This window comes from Notechis scutatus, chromosome 3 (assembly GCF_049901735.1).
Source record: "Notechis scutatus isolate UNSWTSFEM ecotype Mainland chromosome 3, rNotScu1.2, whole genome shotgun sequence".
NCBI classification, from domain to species: domain Eukaryota; kingdom Metazoa; phylum Chordata; class Lepidosauria; order Squamata; family Elapidae; genus Notechis; species Notechis scutatus.
In genome coordinates this window covers 36,032,188-36,049,816 of record NC_142011.1, presented here as the reverse complement: position 1 = coordinate 36,049,816, position 17,629 = coordinate 36,032,188, and the positions used below count along the sequence as shown (strand labels likewise).

The 17,629-nt window shown below is 37.4% G+C and overlaps 1 protein-coding gene across 6 annotated transcripts in view; it reads right to left on the bottom strand.

Moving 5' to 3' along the window:
- The window catches only part of PPFIA4 (PPFI scaffold protein A4), a 111,148-nt gene that overhangs the window by 78,600 nt on the left and 14,919 nt on the right, over positions 1-17,629 (bottom strand). For all 6 annotated transcript variants that reach the window (XM_087959515.1, XM_026680870.2, XM_087959519.1 and 3 more), the window contains exon 2: positions 6,382-7,243. In XM_087959515.1, coding sequence (XP_087815641.1) covers positions 6,382-6,618 — 237 coding nt within the window. In that variant the 5' untranslated portion in view covers positions 6,619-7,243. The remainder of the gene's footprint in view (positions 1-6,381; positions 7,244-17,629) is intronic.

Here is a 17,629-nt window from a genome sequence, read left to right as displayed (position 1 = left end):
GTTCTTTTCTTTGTTTCAATTCTTCATTTTCAGTTAGAAGGCTTTTATTCTTTCTGAAGCGAAGAGAGTGACTTTTGGGAATGAAAATGATTCAATAGATATGTTGGCTTCATCTACTGCTGGTTTCCTCTGGTTTGCCTTTATAGTCTGAGCTACTTTTGGCAAGGATTTGATTTCTTTATCTTGGGTACAGCTTTGCAATTCTTCCAATTCTGCTCCTATGAATACTTTGTATTATAAATCACTGTTGATCTGCTATCCCCTCATCTGTTACTTTCTGATTCTGGGTGTTGCTCTTTCCAGAACATTCTTTTCTGATATCCTTTTCTTGTTGGGCCTGATTTGTAATAACATTTCTTTGTTTTCAATCTTTGTATATTTGTGACTAATAAACAACTTTTCTTCCAGTAGTCCTGCTACTGCTGGCCTTGGTTGCACAGCCAACAGTCCTGAGTCCTGCAGCCCATTTGTCACCAGATGTCCAGGAACACCAACACCTAGCATGCTCCTTGTTAACCTAGGTGATTACCAATCTGGTATTGGGTTACTATAAATTACTGTACACCTCACCATATTATTTACTGGAGAAACATTCTTTGTCTCAGTCTTCTGATGAGATCTGCAAATATAAGTAGAATGACTGTTGAAAAGGTCAGGGGAAAATGTGCTACCATAACTAACTGTTCCTTGAGGGAAGAAATCTTGCAGTTGTTGCAAAACAGACGAGCTAGACATTTTGGAATATTTAAACACCCATATTCTTGTGGCATAATTTTTTTAGAGCAAAAATACAGGCCCATAATGCTAAGAGATTTAATTCTCACACAATCAGTGAAAAATTATATAATAGCAAATATATGATGACAGCAAAACATGATTATGTGACAATGACAAAAACAAAGACTGCAAAGAGGCAAGCTAATCTGCTCAAAAGAAAGAAGATGTATTCCTAGATACAGAGAGAAGGAAAATGAAATGTAAGAGTGTTAGGTTATATTGAACTTCATATGAAACACAGCATTTGCTGAAATACTTTTGCTATGACTTCCTACTTTCTTTAATATACATTTCAATACAATATCCAACAAAATGGATTCATATGACACTTTATCCCAAAAAAAAAAAAAAAAAGCTGGACCACTGAACTCACTATACCACAAACCAACACAAACTATGAAAAAGATAAAACTACTATACATTAAAAACATCTTAGAAACAATAGACTGCCATTTGACATAATTGTAGCATACAAACCAACTAAAGCTCTCCAAAACATCTTAAGTAACTCAAGTAGCCCAAAAATAAAAACAGGAATCATCTACAAGAATTTATGTATTGTAACAGCCACTATGTAGACACATAGGCAGAAGACTAGCAGAGCGCATCCATGAACACCAACTAGCTATCAGAATATGTAATGAAAACTCTTTAATTTCATAACATATGGACAAATGTAATCTGGGAAAGCTTCCTAGATTAAGCTAAATCCAAAAATGGTAGGGAATTCCTAGAAGCTTGGCACTCAGGCAAATCAGCCATCAACAGGCACCTAGAGAGAAACAACTTACACACCATTCCAAGAAGACAATAAAAAAGCTAAAAAGGGAACCAAAAGACCAGAACACCTCTTTGAAAATAATGAACACTCAGATAAGCCTGAAGTAACACCAGTAAACAACAGCTTAATCAAAGAATTACTAAAGAGTAAACAATGCCCCCACCAACACTGACAAGGGAAGCAACAGTATATATAAACACATCAAATCCCACTCACTTCTAGCACTGAAGATGTTATCTAGTCTGGTAATAAAATGTTTCCAAGCAAATAACCAAGCTCAGAGAACATCAAAAACTATACAGTTCAACCCTGAGCTACATATGTTCTCTTCTATTAGTATATCTTCATTACTTGTCATTCTTTCAATTTTTGCTAAAGGTTTATTCTTGAATATGATAATTCCTTCTTGTCACCGTATCCAAATCTTATTTATTATTTAAATTTATTATAGCTACCCAACACTTATGGATTCTGGGTGGTGGTACAAAACTAAACCAAGTAAACAATCACAGTCCAAATCCATGAGAACAATTGAAACCTAAAACCACAAAGCCATCCCAGACTAAAATGATCTAAAAATAATACAAAGCAAAGCAAAACACTACTACTTCAAACAATATTAACTCCAGGCCTGGGTCCAAACTCAGGCTTTCCAGAATCACAGGAGACAAGATGCTACCGCTTTCATTCAATTACTATAGATTGTAAATCCCTTTGGAATCTAACCTAGTAAAAATGTGTGCTTTCTATAGTTGTTATAATAGTTCATACAGGAGGAAAACAATGTAATATTTGCTGTCAAGACCTTACAGAAGGACACAGAGACTTTAATATGGAGTTTAAAAACATGAATTGAGGGGAAGTTATAAAGACTTGGAGTTCCCATTGATTAGATAAGCCATTAATGATCTTGCCATCAATTAATTGTTTAGTGTTCCTCCTGTTTCTCTCTAAACCAGGGGTCCCCAACCACCGGTCCCCAACCACTGGTTTGCTGGGCGCCGCCATCTTTTTTTGATGAAAAAGTGCTTCCAGTGAGCTTTTCCGGGTAGAAAGCTCACCGGAAGCACTTTTTCATCAAAAAGATGGCGGCGCTCAGCGTTCCAGTGAGCTTTTCCGGGTAGAAAGCCATTTCTACCCGGAAAAGCTCACCGAGCGTGGCGCCGCCATCTTTTTGATGAAAAAGTGCTTCCGGTGAGGTCACCGAAGCACTTTTCATCAAAAAGATGGCGGCGCCCAGCTGATGCCGGTACCGGGCCGCGGCATAAAAAAGGTTGGGGATCACTGCTCTAAACTGCTCACAATTCTTACAGAGTTCAGAAACCTGTAATAAGGAACAACCCTACTTTTTAACAACAGTAACAACAAAATGGATGTTGGCTAAAAATGCAAAAAAATGAAGCTTTTTTAACAGCTGTCTTTAGCTGGTTCTTTCAGTTTTAATATGGGTTAGCAATATTTTGCAGGAATCTGAGGCCCAAGAATAAGGTCACAAAACTGATGGGGAGGTACAATCTATGCTTCCAATTCTCACACACATGACCAAAGCCAAAATATTTAAGATAAAATATAGGGAAATTCCTTCTGTACTGTGGTGTGCTGAGCAAAGGCAAGGGGCATGAGGCCATGGAGGTAATGAGCTTTGTATGCATGCGAGCTCAATGGAATGCTTTTCCAGTTTCAGCAAATGGATTATGAGCTTGATGACAACCTATTCCTGCAACTATCAGAAATTGTAATAAGAAAATCAAATAAAGTTGAGTGACTCTTGATAATACATGATGAGTAAGAGAAGGTCCCTGAGATTTCAGCTGAACCACAAAAATTGGAATCAATAATGTCCATTCTCACTAGGCTGAATGTGCAAGATATGCACATTAGATGTGACTGAAGATTTTATGAAGTTGCCCATGGCATCAGAATAAAATAAGTTCTGGCACTTTACAGTTGAACAGTCTAGGCCTTAAAGGTTACATAAATGATTAAATGTCAATGAGTAGTCTCACATAGCTGACCTTTACTTTATTTTCAGATGTTATCACATCAGATATATGGATTGATTTGTTTCTGAAAAAGCCAGATTTGGTTGTTTGTTTATTGTAAAATGTACAATATTTTATTGACATTTCAGGAGGAGGTGGTTTCTTGGAAGGGCACTCTTCTGAAATGTAACTAGGTTCTTCAAATGATATACATAGATCTTGTGTGTATTGACCTAGCTCTTCTCAGTCTCCTAGCTGTGGGAGTTCAATATTGAAAATCACTGATGAAAGAGAGGAGGTAGTAATGATAGAACCAAAGAAAATAATGTAGGGAACACAAAGAATATTTCCTCTCTTGACAATATAGTGCTGTAATTCCTCAAGTATTTTATTGATCCCCGAGTAGAATTGTATTAATGCATACAAAATCTTTGCTGTAATGGATGCATTTGTCCTGTTCTTTTCCTGGCAGATCCTTTCAAACTGGGATTTAAGCCTCATTAATTCCAATCCACATCTGAGTTAACAATTGAAAATCAACAGTATATTATCTCACTGAGCATTTATCTTGTCTTAGGTTATAGCTTTTGTGACTGGCAGTCACCTGTTTGAAAGATTCATCAAAAATAGCCCTGAACAGTGTCACAAAACTGACATGTTCACATCTGGGCTGTAAATTAGTTGCCTCACTCTCTATCAGAAAGCTAATTATAAATCCCACATTAAATCAGTCCAAGAGGCCTTAGAAAGATATACAACTCATTGAGAAAGGAAAATTGCCCTGATTTCATCATACATCAACCAAAAAAGCAACTGCTCAGCCATTGAGAACTGATGCAGCTCCCACTATGGCTGCTGGATCCTAGATTGCATGTAAGTTGTCACTGGGAATGAATTCCATCCACCATACTTGTAGCACTGGTTTATCCCTCATTAACTAATCATTCTCAGTTGTCACATAATTATGACACTAAAAAGGTGCTAACAATTTGTTCCACATACAGTTCAAGAGAGTTACAAGTATAAGCATGATTTATTTCTGGAGTATTTGGTGCTTTTTCTCATTCTTCATGGATGAGATGAGTAACTGATCCTACAGGCAGAGCTTCATTCAGGCCACGACTAACAGTGGAAGATTAAGAATAAAGCTGAGATAGATATGTTGTTTTTACTACAGATACAAAAAGACCTAATAATAAACATCATGAACCACAGAATCCAAACCACATACCACAGAATCCAGCCTCTATTTTTTGTTTCTTTCTCCCACCCGCATGTGGTGACAGACTTCTTGCTATTTGTTTCTCAGCCTTAGATAACAATGGTACCTGCATTGTCTTTTTATACAAGCCCTGCCTTGTTTGCAAGCTACCCACTTTAAAAGCTCATAGATAAATCATAGATAGATCTAAAAGCTTAGATAAAAGCTAATAGATAAATCACAGATAGATCTAAAAGCTTACATAAATTCACACATAGTTCTTACACCAAATATTATGTACGAACGTGTTATGTTACTAGCCATCTCACATGAAGTGATTCCATATACCCACAATGCTATCCCTCAAGTAGCACACTGCTGCAGCAATCTATAGAAAAATGTATAAGTAAGCGCTGCTGCTTGCTGCAAAATTAGCTTACATAATTTCAAGTACACATGGCACCACACAGTTTAAGAATGCTAATGAGGAATAAACCATAATTTAAATAATTACAGATGTTGGAAATGTACTATGATAATCATACTCTATATTACAAAATTGCTGTACATTAAATATGAATAACTATGACTAAAGAGCTCTTTTTTTTTAGCCTAAAACTGCCTGTTGAAAAAAGCAATTACAAAATAAACTAATTCCACATGTAAAATCAGAGAAATTTTCAAGATTTAAGATTTAATGTTCAACACATAATCTTCATAAAACATGTTGTATAGAGTAGATTATCTCAGCTATAACAAATATGCAGTCCAGGTCATTTATGATTTATATTATTATGGTACTTGTGATCCTTGAATGCTATCTGAAAAAGCCAATATTATAACAGATGGATGAAGTTACCAATGGATGTCAAAATGACTTAAGTTTATATTTTGCAAGGATCAACTGATCAAAGCATTTATATTGCTATTGTAAAAATGCTACTGTCCGTTCAGGGAGAATAGTGATACCTTTCACCACAATCCTAAACTGAGTACTTCAGTCATCTTAGCTAGATTAAATTTATATTTATTAGGGCTGGACAACTTTTGTTTCAACTCAAAAGAGGTGCTGCAGAAGAGCTTAGGAGTGTGAATAAAACACCTGCCTGTGACTCATTAAAGCAACATTTTCAGCTGCACCTAAACAATCCTGAAAGCCAAAATAGGTACTTTAATTTATCACAGATACAGCATTCACTCTAGCATATTTTTTTTTCAAAGAATCTCTTCCTAAATGAATCCAAAGCATCACACAGCCCTAATATTTATTCTCTCTCCATTAAATTTAGCCTACAACTTTTCAAAGAATCTAATGGACATTCAGCTGTTTGAGATGGTTTTTCATTTTCACGGTCTTCACCTTGTATAGCTAGATAGACTATGTTTTCTAAATAGTGATGGTAGAGAATTGTTCTTAATGACAAAGCCAACATGACTTTAGAAGCATTACCTCTGTCAAAAATTGGTGACAAATAAGAAAGCAATTAATACAATATCATCTTTATGTTTTAGTTTAATGATTACAGTATAAAACCTATTTTCTCTGTGCTAAATCACACAAGATCAATACACACGCCTAACTATTTTTGCTCCTTGCTTATATTTCAGCTAACAAAAATCTTGTCTATTAATCTTCTTACCTGAGGTAGAGCAGAGTTTAACTGTCTCTGCAATTGGTCTCGTTCATGGAAAGTCTCTTGCAGCCGGCCCTGAGTCACAGATAGTGTCTCACGTGTTTCCCGAAGAGTCTCTAGCAGTTTATCCCTCTCATCAAGCATGTTCACCATCAGCTGTTCAAAGTTGGCATCAGAATCAGAGCCTGGCTGTGGCCCTAAGGGGTCACCCTCACTAATGGTAGGCATTACCTCACACATCATGGCAATACTTTGCAAATTGCCTGTGCTAGAGGAAGAACTTGAATTGCCAAGGAAATCTCCCTAGAATGCCTCTAAAGGCAGTAGAAACAGCAAGTTAAGGTCACATGGTTACTGTAGGCCACTGCAGATTGTGGCAACTGTCAAATGCAGATGACAAAGTCCATAAAATCTCCATTTCCTTTTGCAAATAACTGAAACTAACATTACATATCTAGAAAAATCAGAAAAAGTCATCACATCTTTACGCTCAATGTATATATAAAGTAAATAAGATCAGCAAGGCCCCTAGATTGAACTGACAATGTAATATTGTGAGAGTCATTCCCATAATCTTTGACAGATATTCCTTTGATCTCTCCAATGACGACCATCAACCAGGGCATAGAGTTCTTTGTTGTTAAAAATGTTCATTGTTTCCATTCAGCACCAAAATCCTTGCTGGTTTAAGATCTAGAAAGAATTAGAAAGCCTACAAAACATTTTACTTGTCTTGATATGATCAATAAAAATCAACTTAGATAGATCAAGCAATAGTTTATGAAATCCAAAAGGAAAGTAGACTGATCATTCCTGAAGCAAGCTTAAACTTTTGACAAAGATTCATCTTGCATTCTTCATTTAGAATCTGTTGGAAAAGAAAATATTTAGAGGTTAGAATGGTCAATGTTGTTTCATTTCCAAATTCAGATCAAAAGCTTTTCATTTCCAGAGAAAATTCAGAAGGGGGACAGTTTATGGAGAATTCTACATCACAGATTAATACAGTTTACCATTTGTTCCCTATAGCCATTCTTAATTTAACAAACAGGTTTTTAAATGTAGGTGCCATGGAGCATTTGTTCTAATTTCAGAGCTTTAATATTTATTGAGCATTGTATCTTTTTTAGACCACTTTACTATAATGTATCTTGAAATTAAGTATATTTTGCCTAGATCCTTTTAACCTAAATTCTATTGCAGAATATTTGCTTATTTTTAACAGAACGTTAGACGACCCATGACTCCTTGGATCATGGTTTCAGAGATATCTCCTTACCAGATTCCTCAATGCCTTCAATAATGACAGAGTTTCTACTGTCCTGTCTTCCCCAAACTATCAGCAATACATTCTGAGATGTACCTGTTTGAAAATAGCCCAGTCAAACATCAGCACAGGAAATATTTTATGACATTTTATATTATCATAAACTGTTTTATGATTGTTTTATGTCATAAAATGATTTAAAAATGTGCCAAATTTCAAGAGCCATTTGAAGTACCTTGGTTCAAAAGGTTTTGCCCTATGGTGTGTGGGAAGCCCCCCCACCCCCACCCCAGGAGAAAGAAATATTTTGTGGAATATTAAGAGACAGAATATTATATTTGCCCAAAGGAGAAAAATCTTAACAAAGGCAGAAAGCAACCCCCAACAGCCTCCAGCAGATCCCTGAAGTCTTTAGAGATGGAGATTTCTGCCCATTAAGAAATCCAAGCCAATCTATTCATAAACAATACACCTTCAGCTCCAGGTAATGGGGTTAAGAAGGACAGGACATGACCTTTAGGACATATTAGGATTAACCCACCACCACTGAAATAGCAAGAGACACAAAAGCCCCTTCATTGCACAATCCCAAGAACAGTTCAATCTTTAAAGTCACAGAAATCTATAAAGATCCATCCACTCATTCGACCTATTTGTCAGCTGTCCCAGAACTGCATGCTGTTGGTGGTTCTGCTTATCAATAAATAGTCCTTCTTTCCAATCAGCCTCCATTTTATTTCCAGCGCCTTTCTTCCGGCTTGGACCCGGACTGGATTTTTTTTCCCTACAGGTGTACAATTTCACCCAATTAAAGGTTGCAGGAATATAGAGTTGTAATACTGTATAAATTTTTCATATTCTTGTACTGCCTCTTTCTTTAGGGTAAGAATATGGTTGTTTCTGCTGCTACCATCCAACTTCACTGAAGTATATCACTTCCAATGTGTGAAAAAGAGGAATCCCAACTGGTACTATTTTTCTTGCAGGAATAAGTGAAAAAAAGAGAGTGCATTTGAATGTTGGTGGCAAAATAGAATTAATTTTTCTCCCACCAAAATTTAGAGTAAAAATGGGAGTAGAATACTTAAAAGAGTCTTGACACCAACTACTATTTGAAATCCCTAATAGTCCTAAAACTGCCATTTTACAAGCTGATTGCAACTCAAAGTTTTGCTTTGTTCAGATTTTTAAGAGTTTAAATGGAAGTGAGAAATATCTGCAAGGCAAATCCTCCCACCTATCTTTTCTCCAAACCTAAAATTGGTATAAAATGGCTGCTAAGGAAAAGTTCTTTTAAGAGTGCACTTTGTCCTTCCCAGAGGTGTCTTGTTCCCATCACCGCCTTCAAAACACTGAAAATACGCCCACACACAAACACAAGGAGAAAAAAAATCAGCCTCATTCCTTTCAGTGGCATAATAAACACATTGGCAACTTCTGCAGATCTATAAATTCAGAATAGCAACTTCTGCCCCTCCCCTGAACATTATCCACGCCTATATATAAAAACAAATAAATATATTGTTATGAACTAATAAAAACTATTTAATAAAACTTATCAACCTCATGGTAAGCAGGCTTGTAATCTTGCACCTTTGATTGGCCCATGGATAGCGAACAGGGATTGGTCCTTACGGAGCAACCTGATTGGCTATTAGTTGGACATCTCTCATTGGGCAAAAGTTAAGCATTGGACACAAGTCATTGGTTAACGGGTCAGCAGCCAGCTCTATAAAAGAGCTGCTGCTGCCCAAGGGTTGGTCACGCTCTGTTCTTAATCCTTAATAAAGAGTTGAAGTTCACTAGTCTCTGACTCGTCTCCGTTCCTTGCACCCATGCCCAGAATATAACATATATGGCAGGTTGGTGATTGATTTGTGGGTGAAATTCACCTTGAAATCTTGAACCTGGACTGGAATGTCATCAAACAGAGAGCTAGTTTAAAATATGGCATTCCAAACCTGACAATGTTTTTCAAAAAACGTATTATGTATTTACCAAAAAATGACATATAAATTTGAATAGCGAACAAGCATTCTCAAGATAATTTACACATGGTAGCAGTATTCTTTTGTATTCCAGTCAAAATTCAGATGGCAATAATAATAATATATTTTGAATTGAACCAAATAATGCACTGAAGCCAGAATTCACAAAACTGTTATCCAATAGGCTAATGTTCTCCATCTGTATGGAAGTATATCTGTAGGTATATGCATTGACTAAGTAGATTTTAGCCTTTCCACTATTATGACAACCTTCAACTGAAGAAGTCCACTAAGATATATTATCTATAAAAAAAATGCCAGGAAAAGCTATCCATAAGTCTCATGAAAAATACACTCTAGGGGAAAATTTATCATACTGTAAGATTAATGGAAGCTGAAGTAGTTCTACCTTTAATACAAGTCAATGTATTGCCAAGTATTTCTAAGAAAAGACTCTTGAGTACCACTCTTCCAAAACAAAAAATACCAGATGCCACCAGCAAAACATAATATACACTCAAACTATTCTACAATTAATTAACATGTAAATATAGTTTTAAAAGCTCAGCTGTACTGAAGGGGCTGCTACTGAATGCTAGAATTGGAAGAATGTCCTGTTCAAATTAAGTTTTTCTGGTCAAGCTCAGACATACATTTTAATATAGAAGCATTATTACCACACATTGCCATAAATTCCTTCCCAAAATGAAAATCAGCTTGTTATAATGATAAATGATGATCTTCACAGAGGATGAAAAATACTGGCCACAGAAAGAATCAATAATATCAAGCAAAGAAATTAACACATAGAAACAAAAACAGTATGATCAGCAGCCCAGGAACCATATTTCTTAAAAATAAGACAAATATGAAGAACCAACTGAAAATGTGTATGAATGCACTGAATTTAATAACATTCAACATGCTCTTACAACATATAATTCAGCACTTAAGCACATGATTCAAATTTATTCCACTTTTTCCAATTTTTGCTTTAGTTTATTACAGTTGGAAAATAATCAGAATAAACTATTTCTAATCTTGTGTTCAACAGATGGAAACATAAATATCAATAGGAGTTTTCAGTTAATAAGGAGAATATGGGATCAAAACACATGCATTATTAGATTCAAGATGAGTAATGCTATTTTCCTCTGAGTTCATTTTATCTTATTTGTTTGCTACATCCAAAGAGTGGAAATCTAACCATAAGAGGCCAAGAATGTAAATCTCAAGATTTGTCCTGAAATCCTATTCTGAAATATCACCTACAGCTAACTTGCATTTTTAGGTGCTTATGGATGTCATTTTCCATGGCAGGCTAAAATCTATCTGAATCTTACTTGTACAGGTAGCCCCCAACATACAATGGAAATGGAGCCTGCCCATTACAGACATATGTCACAACAGACATAAAATGGGTGAGTTGTATGACTCATCCAATTTTATGACCTTTTTGTAGTGATTGTTAAGCAAACACCTTAGCCGTTAAGTGAACCAATCGTTTGCTACGGGCAGAGTTTTGGCAAAAACCAGAATTTTCCATTTTTGGCAAAACCATCATAAAATTCTATCACGATGCTGCAAATGGCCATACATGTGTCTGTGCTGCCAACATGAAAAGTTTGGTCATGTAACTGCAAAGAGGGCCTGACAATGTCCCCTCTCTATTTCAATACCTACAATGGTCGCTGGTTGGCTTGCTGCTGCAATTCAAAATGCTGATTATTTCCTATAAATCCCTGTATGGCACAGGGCCTAGTTGCTTGAAACACTGCCTGTCTATATATATTGCTGCCTTTCTGGTGAGATCACCTAGAGTGGATAATTCCCATTAATTAAGCAGTATCATCTTATAGGACCTATGCCTTCTTGGGGATGGCTTCTACACTGTGGAACAATTTTCCCCTAGCGATCAGTACTGCTGACACTCTTTTGACCTTATGTAACCTGCTAAAGACTCAGTTCTGCTAGGCCTTGGAGTAAGATGATGGTTAGATCTCATTGGTTTGTTTTATTTGGTCTTTCTGGTTCTGTCTTTCAGTGAGTTACCTTCTTTGGGGGAGGTGTTTTTTTTTTTTTTTTGTAAGTCTCCAAAAGTCACTGCAGAGTCAAGCAATCTATTTTATTCAGTTTTTTAAATGAGAATACTATTTTAATTTTATCAGAATTTTAGTCATGTTTATCCATTCAACTTGAAGAAATAGAAGATAGAATTTCCTTCATCGACATCACTGTTTCCCAAAATCTGAGTAGCACATAACTGTAAACTTTGTTCTATATTGTAAACTAAAGTGTAAATTAAACTATTGCCTTATCTTGATGTAATTCAGAGGTGGTATTCAGCAGGTTCTGATCAGTTCTGGAGAAACAGTAGCGGAAATTTTGAGTAGTTCAGAGAACCGGCAAATACCACTTCTGACTGGCCCCACCCCCATCTATTCCCTGCCTCCCAAGTCCCAGCTGATCGGCAGGGTCTTCTTTTATTGCCCTACACAGGAGAACGGAGCTGGAAAGCAGGTTACTGGGGTGGGGAGGGAATGGGGATTTTGCAGTAACCTTCCACCAGGAGTGATGGAGGGAATGGGGATTTTGCAGAACCTTCCCCCTGGAGTGGGGTGGGAATGGAGATTTTACAGTATCCTTCCCCTGCCACACCCACCAAGCCACACCCACCAAACCACACCATGCCCACAGAACCAGTAGTAAAAAAAAATTGAATCCCACCACTGTTATATAATATTCTTCCTTTCTCTAGATACAGAGATATGGGACAAAATGTTACAACGCAGCCTCTCATTTTATAAGGCAAGAGTCCTCAGCCTCGGGTCCACAGACCAGCATCAGGCCATAGCATGCAGAAACCAGGCCTCACAAACAAGCAAACCCTCATCCATGGGATGCAGGCAGCATGCAAAACTATGCCCCCTCCAGTCCATGGAAAAACCTCTCTATGGAACTGGTTGCTGGTGCCCAAAAAGTTGGGGGCTGCTGTTATAAGGAATACCCCAAGTTTCCCGAGATTTTTAGCCTATTGGGAGTAACAAGGGATAAAAACTGTATTTTCTCTCCCTACCTTTCTCACTCCTCAAATGGTTTCCTATGATGTGGGACATGGTTCTAGAATACTCAGCACTGATGGCTCTCTGCAGTTCTAGAATCAGTAGAGTATTTTATGGCTTTGAAGTGGAGGATGAGTGAAAAAGGAAACTGTATTTTCTTCCTTAAAAACATCTTTATAATTCAGGAAACAAAGGTATTTTTAACTTTATGGCATGTATTATATAACTTTAATTTCCATTTCAGAATGCTTGTTTGAGGATATTGTCTCTCCCATCCCTCCTTACACTATGGCACAATGCTTATTTAAGACTACTAACCTTTGCAAATACATTTATATTACTCTGCTTTATCTTAAATCACTACAAACTTTATAAAATATCATCTGCACATTTTATTTATTTATTTATTTGGGTGGGGGTTTTTTGGGTGGCTTTACAGCATAAAAACTTTAAAACATTAAAATCAACAATCATAGAACACAGCAGATAAAAATAATTAACAAATACAAATCATTAGCATCAGATGGGAAAGAAAGGAGCCAGACACACTGGGGGTGGTGGTTAAGTTTTAGTTAGTCAACCACCTCCAGTATGAAGCTCCCCGATTGGGTTCCCAAACCATCTGGCAGAGCCAAATCTTGAGGCTCTTTCAAAATGCCAAGAGGGTGTGAGCCAATCTCACCTCAGGGGTAAGATGTTCCAGAGATCAAAACCAATGGCAGAGAAGGCTCTTCTCCTAGGTCCCACCAGCCAAAATTCATTCACTGACGGGATCTGCAGTTTGACTCCTTCTGCTCCGCAATATGCCCCCTCTGCTAGTGTGGGATAAAGGAGGTTCTCACATATTAACTTTCTCTTGAATTAGGAAACTATTTGGAGAAGAGTAGACAACCTGCGTCCAACTGGGTATTCATTTCAGAAAACAGAATGGCTATGGGAGGGCAAAAAGAAATGGAAACAGGAAAGTCCAATGAGTTTCTTTTTGGGAAGCTGGCAGGAAGCATCAAAATCTTCCTTCCTTCCTCCCTCCCTCCCTCCCTCCCACAGAGCTTTAGATCTAGTCCATAATCCCTTCATGTTACAAAGAGTGGGTACTCTGAGCACAAATTCAGACAGAAAGCCACAAGCTGCAGCTCATTCTAGAAGACAAGTTCACCAGCATAAACTCAGGGGTGGGATTGTACCAGTTCGCACCTATTCGCTAGAACCAGTTGTTAACATTCTAAGCAGTTCGGAGAACTGGTTGTTAGAATAAATTACTGGCCTAATCCTGTAAGGAAGACAGGAAGGAAACATTCTGGTGTTGCTTACAGAAACTGCCTCTCCGTTAACCATTATTACATTCTTGGCAGGGCTAGACTTCCTGTCTCAGGAACTTCTCTAGAGTTTTTTTTTTCCTCCTTTGCTGGTACTTTGCTTGTGTGGCATTACCATTCAAAGTTACATTGGCACTGAAAAAAGTGACTTATGACCATTTTTCACACTTAGAACTGTTGCAGAATCCCCACAGACATGAGAGGCCAGGCAGGGAGATTCGTGCCTCGATGTGAATGACGTTGAGTTGGCCACACCCCGCCAATAACATGACCACCAAGCCACGTCCACCCAGTCACATGACCACCCAGCCACGCCCACCACCTAAGCCACACCCACAGAACCTGTTGTTAAAAGTTTGGAATCCCACCCCTGCATAAACTGTAGTTAAAAATGGGCATCTGTTTAAATATCTTTCTTGTTCTACAAATGAAAGGAAATAGCAACATAGATTTACTATTCACTTTAAAATATCAGGATAGGAAAAACACTTAATAACATTCAAATATCAATTTCTGAACTGGCAATTATTAGTATCTAAATGATGCAGCTATGCAGCTGCAGCAGCCTCTGATTTCTGAGCACAAACACGTACAATTCCTCCTCTGCATTAGATCACAATAAGTGCTAATTTATTCAGAGGTACCAGCACTAAACAGTACTGCCAAAGTCTACACTGTAACACACTAAAGCTTTGACGAGACAAATAATTACGCTTTGCTCCATATCAGTTGAAAGCTTTAATATATCATGTTGCTTGCCTTAGCACCAAGTTACAATAGGAAATTATTTGATTTCATCCTCTAGAAAACAGACAAGAAAACTATATTTATTATATTCCAAGATCCAATCTGGGTTGGTCACCAGAACCAGAAGTTTACTCTTCCAAGCTTTCGGCCTCATGTTGGAACCCATCTTCAGGGAACCTCTCTGTACTGGAATAAAATTTTATTAGTTGAGAAGGGAAGGCCTGGTTGCCCATTCAGTTTGGCAAATGAACAAAATGAACATTATCAAAAGAATATGTTCCATCGGTTGTTCTTCTGTGCATCAACAGAGCACATTGCTCTGCATTTACTGGAAACTATTCACAGCATTTAACCTGTGAAGTTAACAGGAAAAAAAGAGGAGCCCATTTCCCACTTTAATTCATAAAGGGCTGATTCAAAACAAGCCAAAGAGACCTAATAGAAGACTACAGTCTTAAAGAGCACATTCAATAACTTGGATGATATGCAGCATCCAAAATCATTGCAAGGCCAGATACAGGTAGTCCTTGACTTACAACCCTTTGTTTAGTGACTGTTCATAGTTACAACAGCACTAAAAAAGTGACTTATGACTGTTTTTCACACTTACGGCTATTGCAGCATCCCCATGTTCATGTGATCAAAATTCGGATGCTTGGCAATTGGCATGTATCTATGACAGTTGTAGTTTCTCAGGATCATGTGATCAACTTTTACAACCTTCTGACAAGCAAAGTCAATGGGGAAGTCAGATTCACTTAACAACTGTGCTACTAACTTAACAACTGCAGTGATTTTAGCTGTGATCCTGGAAACGGTAGATAATAAGCAACAAACTGAATGGTTTGCAGTATTTTATTTCTCCACGTACAGTAATCAGCAAGCATGGTGAAACCGAACAAGGTGAGCACTGGAATCAGCCTTCTTCCAGTGCAATTTATCCCATTACTCCACCCACCTAACCGCTTCTACCTCCACCCTACACTTGTGTCCCAATTACCCTATTACTGCTAATCCTCCACTCCCATATTCTACATCGAGTGCTCACTAACCTGTGATTCCCAGATAAACCCTTGTTTCCCCCATTTCCTCAATCCTCCCATTCCAACCCCCTCTCTGAGTGTTTTAATTGTTGGTCTCCCATCAGGGATTGATTATGCCAGGGATTCCCCCTGACACACTATCTATCAGGATGGATCTTTGCTGCTTCGTTACTTTCCCCTTTCCCTCACCGATGATCATGGTTAACCACCAAGCTGCTTGGTTAGCGCGTTCCCCCACCCGACATTCATTCTCCATGGCTGTGTGGCTGGTATCTATTATGTCATCGATCGGCGCTGTTTCGTTCCAATCACTTGGCGTCGTCTCTCTCAATCACGGAAACAGTGCTTGCTGTCGGGCGAGGATTGCACGGAGCCCGACAAGTGATTTATTTATTTATTTATTATTTATTTGATTTGTCAATCGCTTACAAGATAATAGGTATAAGTATAAACATAGTTATAAATACATGAAATGGGTACATATAAGAAAAATAAAAAGAAACAATAGGACAGGGACGGTAAGCACGTTGGTGCGCTTATGCACGCCCCCTACAGACCTCTTAGGAAAGGGATGAGGTCAATAATAGACAGTCTAAGGTTAAAGTTTTTGGGGTTTGGGGAAGAAACCACAGAGTGAGGTAGAGTATTCACTTAACAACTGTGATAAGAAAAAACATAAAATGGAGCAAAACTCACGTAACAACTGTCTTGCTTAGCAATGGAAATTTTGGGCTCAACTGTGTTCATAAGTTAAGGACTACTGTACATATCTTATTTCCATCAAGTTTTACTAATCTGCAGTAGCAATGAGTTATATATTTTTGTCAAAATGTGTATTTATGCAAAGAAAGGTAAGGACTGTAATTTTGAGAGCCACACTGGCAGAAACATGGTTTGGATGTAGCTCTGGATAAGTGTTTGACAGAGGAGAAAATATAAAAGAGAAAAAGAGACAAAAATATAAAAAAAGAAAGTGGAAAACTGCTTAGAGAAGGTAACATATGCACAAGTTTTCATACTGCCAGTAAATGGTAGTTTCTCTTTTAGGAAGATAATTAAAGTCTAAAATCAACTAAAGAGCCAAAAAAATGCAAATTGCTAAAAATATAGGTTGTCAACAGAGAGAGACATGTTCTATACTCCCTCTACTTCTAAAATCCATGCTTGTTTTAAAACAAAACAAAACATCTGAATGCTGTAACTAAAATAATAGATACAGAGAAGTTTATAAAATTCAGCTAATGGGCAAAAGACAAAAGAAAGTTTGGTTGGAAGGTTGTATTGTTTTCCAGACATCTTGGTTAAAAAAAAAAATCTCAGAAGGCAAGGACCCTCTGTAAATATGTGCCTCAGATACTATGTTATTCATGAGCATACCTAGATCTAAATCCACCATATAAATCTAGAAGTAATACCTTGATTGACAAAAAGATGTGAAATATAGTGTGTTTCTTTTCTCAATTCTCAATTGCTACTGTTGACGCTTTAGAAAAATGGAATAAGAATCTGGTAACATTTTATATATGACAACACAAAGAACAAATTGAACAAAACTAGCAACACAGCAAAATACAAGAAGAATTACTGCACAGTTTGTTCATTATTTCCAGCTCTAAAAAGTCTGGACCTCATGGATCCTCCTGTCACTTGGGTTTTTTGGAAAGCTGAGCGGAAGACACACACACACAAAAAAAACTCAAATGTAACACTATAGCATTGAATTGCTGAGTACACAAACATTTGGGTTGGGGGTGTGGAATCTCTTTCTTTTTTGGAACACATGAGTCAGATTCCCTATTTCTACAGCTCCAAGCATTATTTCAGCTCAATT